The sequence below is a fragment of the Canis lupus genome, chromosome 9 (genome assembly GCF_003254725.2).
Source record: "Canis lupus dingo isolate Sandy chromosome 9, ASM325472v2, whole genome shotgun sequence".
Classification (NCBI taxonomy): Eukaryota; Metazoa; Chordata; class Mammalia; order Carnivora; family Canidae; genus Canis; species Canis lupus.
The window spans coordinates 7,995,123-8,016,098 of NC_064251.1; the positions used below are offsets into that span (position 1 = coordinate 7,995,123).

At 52.0% G+C, this 20,976-nt stretch overlaps 1 protein-coding gene and 1 long non-coding RNA gene across 11 annotated transcripts in view; one reads left to right on the forward strand and one right to left on the reverse strand.

The window, feature by feature from the left end:
• The window catches only part of SLC39A11 (solute carrier family 39 member 11), a 406,549-nt gene that overhangs the window by 333,152 nt on the left and 52,421 nt on the right, over positions 1–20,976 (forward strand). For all 9 annotated transcript variants that reach the window (XM_049113949.1, XM_049113948.1, XM_049113945.1 and 6 more), the window contains one exon: positions 8,476–8,545. In XM_049113949.1, coding sequence (XP_048969906.1) covers positions 8,476–8,545 — 70 coding nt within the window. The remainder of the gene's footprint in view (positions 1–8,475; positions 8,546–20,976) is intronic.
• LOC112672743 (uncharacterized) lies at positions 11,061–20,124 on the reverse strand. Of its 2 annotated transcripts, none has more exons than XR_007412821.1 (4): positions 19,003–20,124; positions 14,982–15,179; positions 12,495–13,386; positions 11,061–12,058 (listed from the first exon to the last, which is right to left on the reverse strand). It is a non-coding gene; the product is annotated as an uncharacterized LOC112672743 (long non-coding RNA). The 2 variants fall into 2 exon arrangements; XR_003144476.3 differs by having other exon boundaries at positions 11,061–12,363.

Sequence of the window (20,976 nt, forward strand, 5' to 3'; positions counted from 1 at the left end):
CCGCCACCTTCATAGCAGCATCGTATTATAGACGAGCTGCCATCGGAGGAACAAAACACAGCAGTGTGGTCTGAGACGTCAACATCTGCTTCTTGCCTGGCTCTTAGAAATACTTCGGTGGGAGTCAGGTACGGAGTGTGATAAATGAACCTGTGCCTGAGGTTATTCATCATCCCGAAAGAACTGCCAGAGTCTAATTTCATCCGCAAGTCCTTCAAGGGTGTTTAGAAAGTTCTTTTCCTCCCAATTTCTTGAGGCCCTCCAGTCCACATGAGTCGCAAAACCATGAATCAGTGCCTCTCACACCTCCAAGTGTCCTGCATACAAGAGCTCGCTGTACCCCCTGCGTGGCCTGCGGGACAGTTGTGCCTCCAAGGCAGCTGGACCCGGGCTGCCTGTCCCTTTAGCAAGACAGCTCCTCGGCCCTATGAGGACTGAGGCTGCAGGGGCTCTTCACGTGGAACCCGGGGAGGATGAGGAGGGCAGCCACCACCTGTGTCCCCAGGGCTGCGAGATGCTCTGGGCGAGGTAATTGCCAGGGAGCTCAGGGTGGGTGATAGCCAACCCCCTGCTCCCCTGGCTTTGCCTGACCCTGAGAATTCCCAGTGTTTTTGTGGAGAAGAGCCTCCTTTTCACAAAGCCTGTGAGATGCTGGGCTGACAGCTGCAGGCACTTCCAGGGAGGCAGGCATCCGGCTGAGTTCCTGCTACCACTTCCTTCCAGTGGTTTGTGGCACCCAGAGACAGGGATGGTGCCCCAGGGTGGCTTCAGCCATGCTCTCCCCTCTCCTGGAACTCCATCCCACACGAAAGCAGTTTTCCCAGAACTGGGAGATCGGTGGGAGCCTTCAGAGTGCAGCGTGGCCTCCTCCGTGACTGGGGTCAGGGCAGCACCTAGCAGAGTTTCCTTCGGCAGCCCCGGCTTCGGTAAGCCCACTCACCACAGGACTTGCTCGTGTTGGAAAATACCTCTGCGCTGGTCACACTGCTGACCTCCTGGTGTGCACTGTCCTGCCTCTTCAAGGCTGTAGGGCTTCTTAGGTTTTCAGAGCTCCCGAAACCCCCAGAAGGATTTGTTTGTAAATTACAGAACAGGACCTTATGCACTTAAATAGTGTGAATTTGTCAGATCTGAGCAACCAGATGCTTCCCTGCACACCAAACCTTTGGAAGTGGGGAGAGGAAGCTCAGGGACCACAGTGCTTTTCTGGCCCCTCTCCCACCCCTGGTCTGACCCCACTGCTGCACCTGGTCTGGCCCCACTACCCCACCTGGTCTTACCCCTCTGCCACCCATGGTCTGACCCCACTATCGCAGCTAGTCTGGCCCCTCTAGCACCCCTGCTATGACCCCACTACCATACCTGGTCTAGCCCCACTACAGCACCTGGTCTGACCCTACTACCACACCTGGTTCATCACTGGGCCTGCAAGTTAATCCTTTAGCTGGAGGGCAACCCCCGCTGTACCTGTAGCAGTTGCATGACGCGGGGAGCTGGCTAGGGGCCTGAGTCCGGCATAAAGGAGGGTTCGCCGGCTGGAATAGGTCAGCAGTTTCTGTACCAGCAAAGGCTTTCTCTCCCTTTTTTTCCATGGGAACACAGGGATCTGCTCTTTGTCTGGTTGCTGAAAACTGAAGCAAATTGGAATTGACTCTTGGATGTGGGTATTAAACAAGATGCCTTCACTTGCTGTTTAAAGATGTGGCTGTGTCATCTGTCCTCATTCCTGCCAACCAGGAGACACCACCTTCCCTGCTGTCTGCTGGGGTGGGTGGTGGCAGGGGCCACAGGACAACAGTTTCTCTGGGTCCTTCACCAGAGACAATAGAATATGCCAAAAAAAGCAAACTTGCAAACATTAATTATGGGGTGCTTCTTTTAATTAGAGGGTGATCCCAGTTGGAGTATTTTCAATTATCAAAATCTCTTAATAAACTCTTGAGACATGACTACAGACACTGATAGGAATGTGAGTTAAATTAAACTCTTCTGGAACACCTGTGTTTCTCGTCTTTCCCAACACTTTACCCACTACCAATAGTAAGGCTAGTAATCCATATTAGAAAGTGTATCGAACTACTTGAAAAAAAAATGACACTAAGTAGGTCATTTTTATCCTTCATAGGGTATAGCAGGGATTCTGGGGCAATACCTGGCTAGTTGTGTCAACATCTTGTTTACTAAACGTGTAATATGATCAGAGATCCCACCTTCCTGGTTTCCCTTCCTGCTGGTAATCTGTTTGTGGCCAAAGACAGGCCAAGTGGAGGAATCAGCATATTGTGGGCCAGTCTCCCTGCCCCCCCCAGAAGGCTCAGCCAAGCTGTGAGTTCAGCATCGAAATAAAGACAGCAGGTGTGGTTGTGCCAGAAGGGCCAACCCTCTCGACAGCCAAAACCAAGTCCTTATGGCCCGACAGCTCCTAGTATGATGCAACACTGCTGCCTCACCTAGCATGTTGCCCGTCTCCCAGCCCAGTGACAGTGCCCAGATGTGCAAGAGTGAGGAGGAATCAAAACTGAGCTTGCGGGATCCCTGGGTGGCGCAGCGGTTTGGCGCCTGCCTTTGGCCCAGGGCGAGATCCTGGAGACCCGGGATCGAATCCCACGTCAGGCTCCCGGTGCATGGAGCCTGCTTCTCCCTCTGCCTCTCTCTCTCTCTCTCTCTCTCTCTCTGTGTGACTATCATAAATAAATAAAATAAAAAAAAAAAACTGAGCTTGCCCAGCAGCCCTTGAGGCTCCCAATGTCTCTAGGGGTGGGCATGCCCCCTGCCTCATGGCCCCCCATTACCAACATGGTCCCCTCCAGCCACAGATGCTCCAGGTGGTTATATTTCTATTTTTATAAAGATTTATTTATTTATTTTTGAGAGAGAAAGAGAGACAGAGAGAATCTCCAAGCAGACTCCCTGCTGAGCATGGAGCCAGACTCAGGGCTCGATCCCACAACCCTGAGATCATGACCTGAGCTGAAATCAAGAGTCAGACACTTTAGTGACCCCAGTGCCCCTCTCTATGTTTCAGTAAGTTACCCGGGAGGGCCTGGGAACATGTTCAGTGGCTGCTCAACCTCACTCCTAGGACTGAGCCCATATTTAATGATGAAGCATCGTTGGCCAGAAGCGTCATCACAAGGCCAACCTCCTCATTCCTTTCAACCCGGCCCACACTCAGCACCCACAGTCATCCCAGCCTGGGGAGCAGCTCAGTAGCTGCAAACACCTGTCTTCTCCCAGAGAGGAAGATTCTCAAGGTCCTTTCAATGAGAGAGTCAGACATTTCAAAACCCTCTTCCTTCGAGGTAATTTCTCCCACTTGCCTAAGTCCCTCTGGCTGCAATTTGAGAGTCATCCTCCTCTTGTTTTGTCCTTGGTGGAGTTGAAAATGAAGTAAGCCATCCTCTTTCACATCACTTTTCCACCTTTGGAATTGGTGATGGTGGTGGTGGTGGTAGTGGCGGCAGCTATGCTTTTGGGTTTTTTCTTTTAAGATTTTATTTTTAAGTAATCTCTACACCCAGCTTGGGGCTCGAACTTGCAACCCTGAGATCAATAGTCACACGCTCCACTGACTGAACCAGTCGCCCCCGCAGCCAGTTTTCATATTAAGCCCCGACAGGCTGTGAGCTGCTGTCTCGATTTTCATACTTCGTAAGTCAAGGAGAAAAAGTCATAACCTCACCCTTCATTTCCTGCGTGGCCATTGTGCTGACCTTCTCTAGACAGCTTCTGGCTGTGATGTCCGGAACGCATAGCTTGAGTGCTTCAACTGGAGATCTAGCGGGAGCGTTGAGTGGCGAGTAACCAGGAGACCCCTGTGGTCCCCCTCAGAACAGCCCTGAGATGCAAGAAGTAACAGCACAGACATTGGATACAGAGCTGTGGCTTCCCAGCATCACAGAAGCGCAAAGACTGAGGTTTTAGGTCCCTGTGAGGCTGGTGGCAGCCCCCAGCTTGAGAGCCACTGAAAGGGCATGTAATCACGTGCTGTTTTGGAGGCTGGCAGGGTCTCCTGCAGAAGACCTGTGAACTAGCCCACCCCTTGCCCTTAAAAATGAAGAAATGGTTATCCCTTGATGGAAAAGGAAAACATTGGTTTCTATGGTCTGAATGTTTGTATCCCCCCAAAGTTCATACGTTGAAATCCTAACCTGCAACATGATGGTATCAGGAGGTGCTTAGGTCACGAGGGTGGAACTCAGGGATTAGTGTCTTATTACAGAGGCTCAGGAAAGGTCCCTGTCCCTCTCACCACGTGAGGACAGGTCTTTACAGAGGCTCAGGAAAGGTCCCTGTCCCTCTGACCACGTGAGGACAGGTCTGTGAACGGGGAAGCAGGCTCTCACCAGACACCCAGTCTGCCAGCATCCTGGTCTCGGGCTTCCCAGCCTCCAGAACCGTGAGAAAGAGATCCATGTGACGTACTGGCCGTCCCGTTGATGGTATTTTGTGATGGCAGCCCAAATGGACCAAGACACTCATTTTTAACTGTTCACTTTCCTACCACCTACTTAAACTCTTACAGTGTTCCAGAATAGTTTAAAACTGATGAAAAGTACCTCTTGATGGGAGGCCAGTGGTTCCCCAGAGGACATTAGGCAATGTCCAGAGGCATTTTTGATAAGCACACCTCGAGGGGAGGGGGTGTGAGCAGCACCTGGTGTGCAGAGGCCAGGGATGTCCTCAATATCTCCCTAGGTACAGCCTCTTACAACACAACATCAGTAATGAGAAAGCCCGCTCTATGCACATCATCCCAAATGCAAAGCCTCATTATCTTTCTTTCATTTTTACAAGAACCTTAAACAATAGACCAGGACTTGAGCCATAGCCTCTTTGTTCTTCCCTTTCTCTGCGGGTGACAAGGAGGGATGGAGATTCAGGAGGGTGGGGGAGCTGGAGAAGCAGACACCCCTGCCCCCCCCACTCACCCCTCCCTCCCCCCCCCTGCCGAAGAGTGGAGGGGGCGGGCTGGTCCTCGGACTCTGGCTCGCCCTGTTTCCACCAGACTCACAACTGCAGGGCTGGCATTCATCTCTCTCTTTGCACCCGAGTTAATAGCAGTAGCTGTGAAAAGAGGCAATGGCTTACTGATAATATTCCAGTCACTTTGGTTTCTTGTCTTAATTACCTTCCTAATTTGCACTTTTGGTGGAACACCTGGGGTGTGAGCTCCCGTCGGCAATTTTTTCCTCTGCTCCTTTTCCACCCAGCGGGTTCTTTCTACCATCTGTTGATCTTAAGTATCTGCCTTAATTCTCTTATTTATGTTCTTTCTGCGTGTGTAATTTGTCTTGGTCTCTCATTAGTTTCTCTCCTGGGTATTAGTCTACCTTCAGACAAGGTAGCAACTGCATTCCCTTTCTCCATCACCTCTCCTTCCCCTTGCTGGGGGAACACTGCTTTGGCCACTTCCCAGGATAGCTTGTGCTTTTGGGGCCAGGGGCTGTGTTTCCCTCCCCTAGGGCAGAGCAGAGAGGAGGGACCCCCTCGTTTTGCAAATCATCACAGAAGGTTCCCTCACTGTTAGCCCAGGTCAGGGTGGGGAAAGAGGGACTATGCATTCACTTTGCTCCAAACCTCTTTGGGTACAGATTCAGATGCCAGCTCTTGCCCCCCCACCCCCACACCTGGGAAAAAGCCATAAGCGCAGGTGGGCAAATGGGTGGGGGTGGGGGGGAGCAGGGCACTGAGGTTCAAGGCCTGGCTCTGCTTCTCAGGGCTTGTGTCCCTTTGGGCAGATGCTTTTTCTCCTGCCGTAACTGGGTACTCACCTGCCCACCCTCCCAGAGCTATTATGAGCATTTATGCAAGTCAGCACGCTGGGACTTATACTAAATAACCAGAAGGGGTTAGTTTGCTAATTAATATAGGTCATGTGGCTCAGAGCTGTACTATCATTTACATTAAAATGACTAATTAGAGCAAAATCTTTAACAAAAGAACAGACCAACTGTTGTTTATAGTTTAGAAAAGCACATTTTTCTCAAAGGAAGGGATATGCCCCTCTGGTGTCATAAAACAAGGCTTGGTCCCTCCCTAGCTTTTGACACCTCTCCCTGGTGGGCCAGGGGTCTCTGGTGAAGTTCTTTACCTCGGAGACCCACAGTTACCCCTGAGAGTGGGTTGAGGTCTTGGCTGTGTTGGCACAAAACAAAATTGAGAACAGCAGGTTTGTAAACACTGGACTGTGATGGTAGGAGACTGGCCAGATGGAGGCATCTCAGATGTCCTCCAGTTTTCTGAGATTCAGAAGATGCATAAAAAAGGCTTCCTCCATCCTCCTAGAAAGGCTGCCTGGAGCCCCCAGACATCTTCATCACAGCCTGCTCTGAAATTTAGCTCTCACCTAGGACACTCCCCCTTTCGAAAGATTGTCAGATGCATCAGGCAAAATTGGAAATGGTGAACATGCCTCCAAAGGTCTCCCTGGAGTTGTGGCTTCCTCTCCACCCTCAGAGGACATTTCTGGGAGAGGTGGAAAAGAACACACAGCCATGGAGGATGAAGAGCCTGGACCTCAGAACCAGAGCCCACCTGGGCCCTCAGACCAGCTCTCCCTCACCTTTGCTCTCTGATATGGGAGCAGAGGTGATAATTGCTACCTTTGCTTTCATGTATAAGGCTTCCAGAGCAATATCTGGCCCACAGAGGGCCACCAGACCCCCATTTCTCAGAAGACAGAGCACAAAGATGCTAAGATCTTAGCATCAGAGTCCTCTCAGAAGAAAGACTTGCTGAGTGAAGCCTCAGACTTTGCTAAGAATTTACATCAGAAGCCTTAACAATTAAGTAAAAATAAATCAGTTTTTAAAACCTTGATTTTTGAAACATCTGGTTGCTCTGGCAGTGTTGACTTGGCTGGCTACTTGGGTCCCAGAGCCTCTAGAGGCACTGTCTCAGGGGCTTCTCTGTAGTCTCCTGCAGTGTATATCTTGTATACTGGGAAGATGCTGTCGGGTTTTGGAAAGATGCCCCCCAGATCCCTAAATTCTGAATCTGACAGTGATCCAAGAGTCATGCCACATGATCTCTGGGGTTTCCTCTACCTCCAAAATCCTAGGATTCTTTATCCCATCATTTGTCATTATGAGAAATATGGGAAGATATTTGATGGAGCATCAGAATCCCAAATTCTCCAGCAGCAGCCTTCAGTGGCTATTGCTACCTAATAAGGTCCCCACAAGGGACTGATGCACAAAGGGTAAGGTGAGGCAAAAAAAAAAAAAAAAAAAAAAGCCCTTTATGCCTTCGCAGGGTCTTTGGGCTCCAAACCCCATTGTGGCCTCTTGGTGAACCAGACTGGATTATAGGTGATCTCTTACCCCTTGACATGGGACAAGTCTGAGCAGCCTTTTTGTCTCTTGGTGCCTCCCAGAGTCATCATTACACTCCCAGCATCCTTGGCTGGCCCACCCCAACTAAACAGGACATATAGGACAAAAAGAAACATTTCAAAGAGACAGTGAATCCCAAAAGAAGACAAGCCCTTCTCACTCAGTAGATTTTTTCCCCCTTCCCTCTTTATAACACAAAAGTTCCTTCTAGCCCCAAAAGTCCTTGGTCTTGCTTCTGACCAATCTTGGTAGTCCTCTTTCCTGTTTTGATTCAGAGGGGTCTTTAAACTCTCCCATAGATATCAGAAAGTGTTTTAACATTATGGGTCTACCCCTCTGGTCCCAGGCCACTAGGACAGTTCCATTTTTTCCATAACTCTTCCCTCTTCATCTTCCAACACTGTCAAAGGACCAGCATTGTCCTTTGACATTTGATCAAAGTCAGGGGCTTATTAAACTTGGCAGGCTCACTAGTCCCTCTGGAAAGGACTTGGGGAATCATCTTGCTCATCCCCAAGCTTAAGCTAGACTATAGCCACACCATCTCAGAGTAGACTGGAACAGTCTACCACTTCAAGATGGCTCCTCACATGTCTGGGTAGATGTCATTGGGCCACCGCATCGGCCTTTGGACGTCGTGTTACTTGAGCTAATAAAACCTTCTGTGTTTAGCTCAGGAGTCAGTCATCAAACTCTTTCTATAAAGGGCCAGACAGTAAGTATTTTAGGTCTTTGGGCCATATGGTCTCTGTCACAACTGCTCTTCTCTGCTGATGTAGTGCAAAACCAGCCACAGACAACTTGTCAACCAATAAGCATGGCGGGGTGCCAATGAAGCTTCATTTGTGAACACTAGAATTATATAATTTTCATGTGTCATGGAATACTATTCTTTCTTTGATTTTTTTTTCAATTATTTAAAACTGTAACAATTGTTCTTAGCTTTCAGGCCATACCAAAATAGGAAGTGGGCTAGATTGGGCCCCCAGACCATCATCAGCCAACCCCTGTTTAAACTCCTGTTAAGTGGGTTTTCTGTTGCTGGAAGCCTGACACTGTCTCACCTGACACAGTGATAGTGATGAACCTTATTGAAAAACTGCTTCTAACCCCTCCTGCTTCTTTATGTCTGTTCCAGAGGGTCTTGCTGTCGGCGTTGGATTTGGGGCTGTAGAGAAGACGGCATCTGCAACCTTCGAGAGTGCCAGGTAAGCCAGCACCTGCTGCCCTAGAGCAGTGTGGCGCCATACCCAGTGGTGCTCTGGAAATGTTAGTTACCTGGTTGGTCACCCCCAGCCCCACAAGGCCAAGACTGGTGGAAGTGTGGGTGAGATCAGGTGAAGCTTACCTGAGAGAGGTTGCCCATCAAAGGAGCAGATTTACCCCATTTGTCAGATGAGCTATCTAATGGGTAACCACTTTGAAAACATAACACGGACATAATCACCTGCGTTCCCCAAAATCCTTTCAAAGTATAAAGACCAAAGACCAAAATAAATAAATAAATAAATAACAAAGTCATCACTGATGCTCTCAACTGCCCCCTCCTTTTGAAGCCCCCCCCTTTCCTCTCAGGACGCTGAAGTCCCCTGGTTCCCCCACTTTGTGTCCGTTACTTTGCATGCTCTTCTGTGGGCTTCTCATCCTCTGGCCCTTTCCGAAATGTTGATGTTGCCCAGGATCCATCTCTGGGGAACCTTCTCCATTCCCAAGACTTTATTTTCCATCTACCTGTGGGGGATGCCAACGCTGGTCTTCAGCTTAGATTGTTCTCCAGAACTTATCCCTGTGGGTCTAGCTACCTTGCACACATCTCTGCTTAGATGATTCTAAGGATCTCCACCCTCAGCTGATTCCCTCCACCCCCCGTCATGCAAAACCTGTCCCCTCCAAAGACTTCCCCAACACTGCCTTGCCATTGGTTGACCAAACCAAACTCACTGCTTTCCTTGACCCCTCATTTCTATAGACAGTCTTCCATGGATGATCACTACACCTTATAAATTCTTCTTCCCTTCTACCTCCCTGGCATTACACAGGGTCTACATAAGGTGACAGCCCTGGGAACACAGAGAGGCTTATCCTTTAGCCATCATGGAGGTGGGCTCTACATGGCCCCCGGAGCCCACAAAACCATGAATACTACAGCCTCCAGGCTGGAGGGTTTTGTGGGGGAATCCTACAGCTTCCAGGCTTGTATAGAAGGCTGGAGGAGCCTTCTATCCAAGGGTGGCAGTGCCAGGTACCTTTCGGAGACAAAGGAGCAAGAAAACGAGTGGACACAGTCATCGGGTAGAGACAGCTGGGAATGGTGAGGATGGACGTGAACCTCAGCTAGGCAGCACAGGCACCATCTAAAGGCACAATCATTTTAAAAATGTAACTCATGTTAAAGAGATGGCCTGGAGGCCACTGGTGTCTGACCCTTGTGTCTAGCTCACTTCACTGCTTTCTGACCAATGCAATCTGAAAACAGACTTTCATTCCCCACAAGACACCACCTCTTTCAGCAATCAACCCTGTGTCTGTCTCCCCCAGCAACTCATTTCTCTGAGACCCCTTTTCCTGCCCTTCCCCAGCGGCTGAACCTGTGTGAGGCCTCCTTATGGCCCATCACTCCGTCTAGCTACTCCCTTAGCCGATGCGGGCACCCACATGTCAAGCATAGTTTCTGCCAGTCTTTAAATCCCACCACCACACATTAGTGGACATGTGTGCTCCTTGAAGCCCCAGACGTGCGTGTGGGCTGGCATGTTCTAAGTCAAAATTTTCCCCATTCTCAGCTTCTCATTCCCTCCTGTCAGGCTTGCAAGTCACTCTAGCGTCATCTGTTCACATGATGTCTATTGTGAAAACCAAATGAGAGGTAGACAGCGGGGGTGGGGGGGTGGACTGTATAATGTAAGAAATGTCACCAAAATCAAGGGCTAATTGTGACTCATAACACCCTGCAGACTGCTCTTTCTCCCACTGGGAGAGGGTCGGGGAGTGTGGCTCTGTGTCCTCAGCACAGCTGTTTTGATCTTGGCCTCACTTAGACCACAAGAAACTTCAGAGTTTGCAGGAGCTGGGGTGACAGAGCAGCCCTGAGGGGCTGGCCCCATAAGCATCCACGGGCCAGGTCCTCCCAGGGCACAAGCATTGGGCACGTTGCAGCAGGTCTGTAGCCAGGAGGTGACAGCCGTGCCCCAGGCCCTGCACTCATAGTCCGGGCTCTCAGTCTGGTGTCACCATGTCTCCTGGGACACTGAGATGTCAACTTAGATGTCTCTCTATTCTATCACCTGTACTTTCTGCTAATCTTCATAAATAATTCTGAAGAAAGTAGAGCAAAAGCCTTTCCAACCCAGCTCCTCTCTTCCCTTTGACCAAACAGGCTCTCTGGAGTTACATAAATGCTCAACAGGACCCCCCAACTGGGAATGAGTTGCTGCAGGCCTTGGGATTTTCAGCCTCCCCAAACCCCCTGCTGAATGAGCTACTGGAGGGGGGTGGTTCTCACACCCCCACACTCTAGCCACTCCAGCCATAGCCTGCAGTGGGTCTGGGGAGGGCGGGCTGTCCCTCCAGCAGACCCTACCCTTCAGCCCACTTGCCCACCCATCAATCCATATCTAGCTCGTGATTTGGGTTCTTCCTTTCCAAATGCCTGTGATCCTACTCTGGAGCAGGGACAATACCCAGCAGCTCCCCCCTCCCCCCCCTCCCCGGGACCAGGTTTGTTAGCTTCCTCTGCCCTCAGCTCATGGTACAGATGAGTTTCCATAGGAGGCTGGGGACCAACGGGTGGTCGAAAGGGGGCAAGGGAGAAGGTGAAAGGAAGCGACAGGCTAATAATGCTGCTACGTGGGCCACAAAAGCAAAGTCATTGGATGATTAAACGCACCTCCGCGTGAAAGGAGACAGGTTGTGCTTTGTGAAATTCCAGCACCATGTGCTGAACAAGCGGCACGCTTAAAACATGACATGGGGAGCTTGAAAATAAAGGAATGAGAAAAGATACGAGGTGTGCGTGGACCAAAAGAAAGCAGGGGATGGCAATTTTAGAATCAGACAAAACAGGCTTTGAGGCAGAAAACCACAGAAAGAATAAAGGTCAGGACTTCACAAGGAGAGAGACAGTGCACCAGGAGGATATAATGGGCTTGCATTTGTATGCGCCTGGCAACGCTAAGTCTCAAAGGGGTTAAGAAAAATGGTCGGAATTGCAAGGGAAAAAAAGACAAACCCATAGTCCCGGTGAGGGTTTATTATCCCCCTCTCTGGCGCTGAGCAAACAGATAAGAAGTTAACAATGCATGTCAGGGACAGATGTAGAACCCCAACCCAGCGATGAAAAAACCTACGTTCTTTTTAAAGCATGAATGCATGCGTGTTTCCCAAAATCTGTGACCTCAGTGTGACATAAGTGAAAATCACTAACAGGAAAGATAGCCAAACTGTGGGTTAGTGGGCAGCGAAACCCGCAGGCACCGTAAGACAGGCAGAGCGGAAGCTCCAAGGGAGGGATACCAACCAAATCTGTATCCTTCCCTCACGTCAGGGGCACTTCCCAGAACAGGTGGTATCTCATCAGGAGCAGGCGGGTGGTCAGCCTGGGTAGGTGGAGATGACGGAGGCAGGGAGTGCTGTCAACAAGTGCCCAGGTAGGGCTCAAGGCGGAGAGATGAAGTCACCGAGGATGGAGTTCACTGGTGGTTTCTAGAAGGCACACCTGACGGCTGGAGAAACACATCACTGAGCAAGGAGCTGGCGTTTGGGTGGGTTCTGGCGCCGGGAAATGACCAAGCCCAAGAGGTGATTTGAACAGTGATCTGGCTCTGATGGGATCACTTGAGGGGAAGAGATAGACCAGTGGAAAGAATCCAGCCCTTGACCGAATGCGTGTTGACAGCCCTCGGCTGTGTGCCTTCACAGCTACCAGGAGGACAAGGGAGGTGGCGACAATGTGGGAATGACGGGGCGGGGGGCAGTGGGAGGAAGAGGTTTTAAATGCAGAATGTCCAGACGGCATCTGTCAGCAGATCTGAGGGGTGTAGAAGGGAGAAAGGAGAATTCAGGTTCGGGCAACAGGGAGACACAGGTGATCACGGGGCACGGCGGAAGGGCCCGGAGGGAGAAAGCACGCATTTGCATGGACTTGGGAGCAGGAGTTACCTTGCATGTGCCTGAGGTACACGCGGATGAGGCTCGCTGCTGTTCATTTAGTGCAGGGGGTCAGCAAACTCTGGCCCAACACCCGGTTCTGGAAACGGCATTTTGTTAGAACACAGCCAACCCCCGTTTGCTTTACAGATCATCTGTAGCTCCTTCTGTGCTGCGATAGCCGAGTTGGGTAATTGCCACTGAGTCGCAAGGCCGAAGGCGGAGAGTATTTACTGTCTGGCCCTTTGCAGGCCGTCTCTAGACCCTTTGATTTAGGGGAAGACCATAATTTTAGTCCAGGCCTGTCATCAAACGATCCGACGCCCACTTTTGACTTCTTCCTCGCACCCTGTTTACGATGCCTCTGGAAGCAGGAGGTTCTCTCCTCACCCACATGGCATCGCAGCCACCACGGGAGAAGAGAAAGGCGCAAAGTGAATGCTCCCGGGAAGGCAGGTGGATTCTGACCTGGACTCGTGGGCGCGTGATTTGTGTATGGCTGCTGCCACCTAGTGTTGTGACGCTGTCACTTCACCTTTATGCCTCCCCCCGCCTCCCCCCTCAAGGCCCTCCTATGCTCCATCCACCCTCCCTGGATAGCTTGCCTTGCACTCTTCATCCCGAATTCAGCATCCCCACCCTCGCCCCAAATTGCAAAGAATCTCAGCAGCAAAGGGCAGCCCGTGGCTCAAGGGGAACACGACTTTGCTTCTTTCTGATCTGGACCCGTGGCAATTTCTTCTGGTTTCACCACAGAGAAATTCTTCAGACCACAGGTCCTTGGGGAGTTTGCTGCGAAAGTAGTTTTCCTTTCCAAAGCGGCATCACCTCCAAAGGACATGTTTCCCAGAGAGGAAGCAAGCCCTCGCCTCTCCCCTGACTCCGTGGCACGCATAATTCAAACCTGCAGGGAGAACAAGCTTACTTAGGTGGAAGCGTTTCGCTTCACGTACCACTTCCGATTTAGGCTTTGACCAAGCACACACGTTGGGAGACGTCTTGGATCCTCGAACACACCCCAAATGGCAGGTGCAATGGGCTGTGTGCGGCCGAGGAGGCTGGCTGGCTGCAGACTCATGGTGTGCCATGCATGATCCACAAGACACATTCCCAAGTTGGGCCTGGATGGGTCTCTCGTGTCTTGCCAAGTGCCCCCAACCGGCTAATGCTAACTCACGGACACCCAGATGCTCGGGAAACGATGTCTGGTCCTTTAGCTTGCATTCCCATCTAAGATAAGGTCACGAAGTGGCCAGGGTGGGGGGAGAGGGAGACATCAAAATAAAGTGTAAAGAACTATATTTGCCTCCCAGATCAAGGAATGAGTCATAAGTCAGATATATGCTTTCCCCGGCTTAAAAACCAATACATGTGTTGGTGTATTAACCATCACTCAAGACAGCACTCATCTGTCAACCAGCACAAGCAGCCATTTGTTTAGAAACAAAAATGGCAGGAGACACATTTTCCTGGTCATCGGTCCACAGCAAACAGTCGATGAGTTTGTCTCTATGTGGTGTCACCTATTACTTGTGTGCTTCTGTATGTCCAAGTAGTCTCCCTACTTCGGTTCCAGTAAATTCTTGAAAACAGGGTTGCAAATTAAATGTAGAGAAGGTCAAGAACAGGCTGTGATGGGGAGGGTCTCGGAGAACTAACGCGTAAACTTCTTTATCGTAGTTTACTCACACATCTGCCATAACCACCTCCTCAGTTCAGGCCGCTCTTACAGGGTCCCCTAGGCCTCCCAGTGGCGAGACCAGCTCCAGACTTCCAGAGAGTTCTGAGGAGACTCTCCCTCCCTGAGGCTGCCCACCTTGACCTCTCCACCCACCCACGGACTTGGGTCACACCATTCACCACCACCCCCAAGCAAGAAGGGGGGCCAGAGCCCAGCCCGGTCTCTCTGAACACTGGCCTTCAGTCTGAGAAGCAGAAAACCCAGCATGGGGACAGGATGGTGCCTGGGATAGGAGACACCTTGACCCAACCACTGCCACCCTGCTTCACCGCAGAGTGGCCTGCACCCTGTCCACCTTCCCTGCACCACAAGCCGCGCCATCCCACCCTTCAATCACTCCAGCAGACCTGGGAGCGAATTCTTTTTTCAAGAATTTACTTATTTATTCATGAGAGACACAGAGAAAGAGAGGCAGAGGGAGAAGCAGGCTCCCTGCTGGGAGCTTGATGCAGGACTCGATCCCAGGACCCCAGGATCACGCCCTGAGCTGAAAGCAGATGCTCAACCACTGAGCCACCCAGGTGCCCCGCTGGGAGTGAATTCTTGTGATGCTCAACCACTGAGCCACCCAGGTGCCCCGCTGGGAGTGAATTCTTGTGTTGTTCTGCATTTGCAACAGCAGACTGGGATTTTATTTTCTGCCAACAAGCCCTCCTCCTGACCCCCCATCAAGCTACCTTGGCTGGAATTCTAGGGTTATCTATCAGCAGCTCTTTCTCTGAAATTCTTCTTTCCAGCCCTCCCACTCATCCCTTTACCTTGAATTATGAAGAGCCCGTGGAATTTGCAGGCAGGCGGGCAGGCGGCAGGTGTCACACAGTGCCACCAGGCGGTGGTTTGACATCATCGTTGCCAGGTGATGGGCGAACAATGAGAAGGAAGGGAAGGGAGGGATCCAAAGGCAGCTGAGACGTGTTGGTGTCTGAAGGGGTGGGCGTCTTAAACAGAAGTCGTACCTACAGAAGTGGAAGACCGTGTACTATATATGTATGAGCTTATTTAAAAACCCTGTGTGCATTTTTATAGCCTCTCTATATTCTAAGCTGTTTTGATCCTGATGGTTCATTGAGTTCAGCCCTGACGGCTGTGGCCCCACTGTCTTATTTTCCCCGAGTCAGCCTAACAGCAAAGCTTTTGTGTGCCTCCCACCCCACCTTCCGGGAGGAGGGAAAATGTGGGACGACAGGGAAAGAACAGCCTCTCTGCACCCTGACCGTCGGCACCTTCAGGAAAGCAGTGGCGCAACGGGCCTGACTGCAGAGCACCCAAAGATCCGCTAGCTTTTTCTTTATGTTTTGGGGGTAACACATTTATTTTTTTAACGACTTTTTAAAAAAAGATTTATTTATTTATGATAGACATAGAGAGAGAGAGAGAGAGAGGCAGAGACACAGGAGGAGGGAGAAGCAGGCTCCATGCCAGGAGCCGGACGTGGGACTTGATCCCGGGACTGCAGGATTGCACCCTGGGCCAAAGGCAGGTGCTAAACTGTTGAGCCACCCAGGGATCCCCTCTAATGACTTTTTAAAAAAATAATACTGTTATAAAAATTATTCTATTAGTCCTGAACATTAAGAAGGATGGGCCTAAAAGCCTGCCAAGCACTTGGGCGGAGACAGACTTAGACTGAGCTGTTCTTTGTGGACCATTGTGGAGCCATTCTCTCCGCAGAGCTCCCCACAAGGGTTTTTTTTTTTTTTTTAAGATTATTTAATTTAATTTATTTATTTGAGAGAGAGCAAGTGAGAGAGAGAGCATGAGCCAGGGGGAGGGGCAGAGGGAGAAGCAGACTTCCTGCTGAGCGGGGAGCCCAACATGGGACTCGATCCGATCCCAGGACTCTGGGATCATGACCTGAGCCAAGGACAGATGCTTCACCAACTGAGCCACCAGGTGCCTTTAAAAAAAAAAAAAAAAAAAAGATTTTATTTATTTATTCATGAGAGACAGAGAGAGAGAGAGAGGGAGAGACACAGGCAGAGGGAGAAGCAGGCTCCATGCAGGGAGCCTGATGCGAGACTAGATCCCAGAACCCAGGGATCATATCCTGAGCTGAAGGCAGGCGCTAAACTGCTGAGCCACTCAGGGATCCCCAAGAGAGGGAATTCTTAACGAGGGATCTTGACACTTGAATTTTCTTGGCATTACCCAGGGAAAGAGCAACTTCTTTTGGAGAAGGACCCGATATCGGAAGGCACTAAATTCCTTTTAATTGACAAATTCTGTTTCTTCTGCTGTGTGGACGTGGGGGCTCCAGAACTGGATAATATTATAAGGAAAGGGATTATTGTTTTTAAAGATTTTATTTATTTATTTATTTATTTGTGAGAGACAGAGGGAGAGAGAGAGAGGCAGAGGCACAGGCAGAAGGAGAAGCAGGCTCCATGCAGGAAGCCCCACGTGGGACTCGATCCCAGGACCCCAGGGTCACAACCTGAGCTGAAGGCAGATGCTCAACCGCTGAGCCCCCCAGGCATCCCCCCAGGGTTAATTGTTAATACACATCTGAATCACAGGGTGTAAATCTTGATACAGACGCACACGCACACGGAGTGCAGTGCTTGTTTGCCCAATGTGGGGTTTGGGGTGTATCTGAGAGAAGGCAAGTAACAGGGACTCAGTCAATCCCAGACACTTGTGAACCTGCTTCCGAGGGAGGGAAGATAGCAGGTGTCACACACTCACGGGAGGGAGTTTGAGCGCCCGCTGCCTACAGCTGCTCGCGTGCACAGGGCACCCTGAGACACCTGTGAGAAGACATTTGGCGGGGGAGGTGGCCCTGGTGCAGCACCCTCCCCTCCCCAACCCAGTGTACCCGAGAACAGGTGGAATATTTAACAGCATGGATCGTGGAGCTAGACCACCCCGGTTTGACTCCTGGCTCTGCCACTCGCTGACTGTACAACCAGAACGGGTTCATTTTTGTTCTGTGCCTCAGTTTCCTAATCTGCAAATTCCCACAATAATAATAATAATCAGTGGTCATAGTAGTAGTATGAGTAACGATAATAGTGTTGACTTCATAGGTCATTCTCAGAAGTAACCGAGCGTATATACACGAGCACCTAGAACAGTGCCTGGTGTACAGGAAGGTAGTGTACAAGGTGGGTTGTTGCTTTTTTTCTTTTATAACACAAGTATTGGCTTTGCTTATTAATAGGCCTGCCCACTGCAGACGCTATAGATAGATGTCCGGCCCATTTCTGCCCCAGCCCAGGTTCCAGGACAAGGGCTCCCAGCCCCCTGTCTACCCAGAAGGACAATTGGTTTGGAAGTGGCTTCCACAGTCTACATGGGACCACATGGGGCCAGGAACGTGGGGGTCTCTAGGTGTGTGTGGGGCTGGTCCTGATGCTGCTGCTGACCTGTGTTGTGGGCCCCATGTCTAGCCTCCTCTCCCTGATTTTCCCCTGGCCCTCCCGGGCACGTTCTGCTGTTATGTCTCAGCACGGAGTCTTCAGGCCCACTGTCCCTTGCTCTGAGGCTGCTCCACCAGCGTCCTCAGCCTCTATCCCGTGGCATATGCTTTTCTCCATCCTGCACCTTGTCTGAACAGAGCCTGGAACACGTTTTCTGTTCTCTGCACAGGACCCAAGTCCAGGCTGTGCATGGTCGGCGCTGCACCCGGGACATTGTGGAGCGGGTGGCAGGGGCGGGGGTTGGGGGGACGGTTGACAGCCTGCCTGGAATTCTGTAGATGGTTTCGTAATGCACAGCCCCTGCCAAGGACACGAGCTGCTTCCACCTTTTTTTACCCCACAATTCCCTGGACTCACTGACAGACCTTGAGTTGCTTGTACCAAGCTGTGCAGGAGGACGGACAGGGCGGTGATGGGAATGGAGGAGAGAAAAGTCTGTGTCGTCTCCAGTGCCTGGGAAAGCCACAAAGCAGCCACACTGCTGTTCTCAAAGAGCTTTGTAGGGTCTCTGCCTCCCCCCGCCCCCAAAGCCCGCCGCGGGCTAAACAGAGTACACGTTGTGTGGAGATCGGTCCCCCGTGCCAAGATGTCCAGCCCTGTCGCCAGGGACGTGGGTGGGGGTGGCTGGAGGCAGTGGGGGAGGAGGAGGGGGCCCAGCATAAATGGCCCCTTGTGTGGCAGACAGGGAGAAGCTGCTGCTACGCAGACAGGAGGCAGTGCGGCCGCCTCCCTCCTTGTTCAGAGAGCGTAATGTCCCTGGGTACGTCAGAGGGACCCATCACTGCCCTGTCCGGCCTCCCACACAGCTTGTTACAAGCAAGGAGAGGCCGAGAGCAACAGTGTTTTCCAGAACAGACTCTAAGGGAGCTCTCGGTGCGGCTTGGTTGGGGTGGTGGTCTTCCCTTCACTTGGTTTGCCCTTGTGACACTGGTGAGGTCGGCTGTTGCTCTGGGCTTGATCACTGCCATCCCGGCGTGGAGATGAGGGTGCAGAGCCTGGGAACTTCCTGGGAGGGCATGCTACGGCAAGTGGAAGACCTGCAGGGTGTAGCTGAGGTCCGGCCAGTGCAGAAGCCCACCTCCCCACCCCCTGCCTCCAGCATCCGTGGAACAGTCGTGAGAGCTGACGTTTACCGAGTGCTTCCCACGTGCAGACCCTGTGCTCATCGACATGCATATTAGCCAATCCTTGCAGCTGCCCGTGACGTTGCCATGCCCATTTTACAGATGCGGAATGCCCTTCACAAGTGAAGGGCAGAGGTGGGATTTGAACCCCGGCAGCCTGGCTCTGGAGCGCGTGCCCTGAACCATTGCCACCCAAGTCACGTACCTGCCACCCTCCTGCCACCCAGGTCACGTACCTGCCATGACCAGAGAGGCTTCAAAACTCACCGCCCCCCCCTCCAAGTGGTGCCAAAAACAGCTTCAGCTTGGCTGTAGGACAGTCTCATGCCCTCTGTGGCTGCTCTCGCGTTGGCTGTGGGAGGTCTGATTCCATTGTCCTCGTCCCCTCTGACATCCTGTCTCATGGCCGTGTTGGGAGTTGGAGCCGTGTATCAACGCCCACAGTGGGGGACAGACTATCTGGCCGGTCTCACTGAGTGCTTATGTCAAAGGTCATGCTGAGCGTCGCTCCAGACGTCTGTCGCTGCTGTAAGAACCCTGCCCCTTGCCTTGGTGTCTCCATGCAGCCGGATGCCAAGACAAGGAATTGGGGAGAGGAGAAAGCTCCAAAGAGAAGGGACAGAGATAATCTGGGTGGCAATTATGTCATATCTGGGTGGCCACTTCCCCACCCCACCTCCTGGGAACCAGCATGGACCGCCGGGCTGCATCCCTGGGTGGATAGGGCAAGTTACCTGTCCCGTGGGTTCCCAAACAAGAGGAGGTGGTTGGCTGCTTGGAAGGAAGCCCCAGGTGTTTTGGACGATGACGTTGTAGTAGAATTATGTCCCCCCACCCCCACCCCCAGGAAGGTGTGTTAAATGTCCCGACCTCCCGCACCTGTGAATGGCCATCGTCCTGGGCAGGAGGGTCTTTACAGGTGTAACTAGTTAAGCTCAGGTCATGCTGGCTTAGGATGGGTCCTAAATCCAGTACGTCCAGTGTCTCTGTAAGATGAGGAGAAAAGGCACAGACGTGCACACACACAGAGGAGGACATACAGACATGCACAACACAGACACACGGAGGGGAGACTCCGGCCAGGTAAAGACAGTGACGCGTGACGTAGCTCCAAGCCAAGAACGGCTAAGGGAGGAGTGGCAGCCGCCGCCAGGAGCGGGGAGAGCCAAGGGGCATCCTTTCCTGGCGGTGCGGGAGGCAGCCTGGCCCTGCTGACCCCTTGACTCTGGACTTGGAGCCCCCCGGACCGTGAGAATAAGTCTCTGTGGTCTGCAGCCACCGTGTTAGTGGCACTCGGCTCCTGCGGCCACAGGCCACCAACACGTCGGGTCTCCACCTGCCCCGCCCGCATCTTCTCCATCCTCTGACCTGCTCAGTTCTGTTCGCTTCTGCCCGCGGAGGCCGTGGAGGCCGCGGAGCCCACGGAGGCCACGGGGCCGCGGAGCCCTGTGCGTCCCTCGTCACCCACGTTCTTCTCTTTCCGGACACGCGTTGTTTCCCTCGCCCCTTCGGGAGCTTTCCTTGCTTGTCTCAGGAGGAAGTGATGGTTCTGCTGTGCTGTATTCCTTAGGTCTCTCTCGTGTTCAGCTGGGACCAAACCGGGGGAAAGCAGTGCCTTTCTCCTCCACGCGGCTGCCGCCTTCAGACGCGGGCCCTTGGGAGAGTCAGGGCTGTCCCCCGTATTGGAGCTATTAAAGTGTCGTAAGAAAGAGGCCTTTGTCACGGGGAGCACGGCCCTCGGCTCAGAAACAGAGACAGATTGTGCCAGAAAACAAACAACAACAACAAAAAAAGGTTCGACCACAGAATTCTTTGGGACTTCAGTCATCAGCCTGTCGCTTGTTCTTAAAAGACACGTTTCCTTTCCTCGGTGTAATTCCATCAGATAGGCCGTCAGGCTTTAATTCTGCCCAGACCCGGGCCTGGGGGGCCCCACCCGGACCGCCTGTGCCGGGCCTGCACCCCGTTCCCTGCTGGGGTGACCTCATGCCTGCCTGCCTGGCCCCTGGGAGGGGCCCCTCCACCCCACTCCACCCCACCCCAGGGCCTGGCCGCTCAGGGGTTTGGGTGAGAGAGCGAGGACCCAAGTCAGGTGAGGGAGAAGCACTTGGAGAAGCCAGGGAGGCCCACGTATAGATGCCTTAACCTGTGCGGGTGAAGATTTGTATGACTTTGCATTTGACCCAGGAGAGCCTCATTTTATGCAGAAG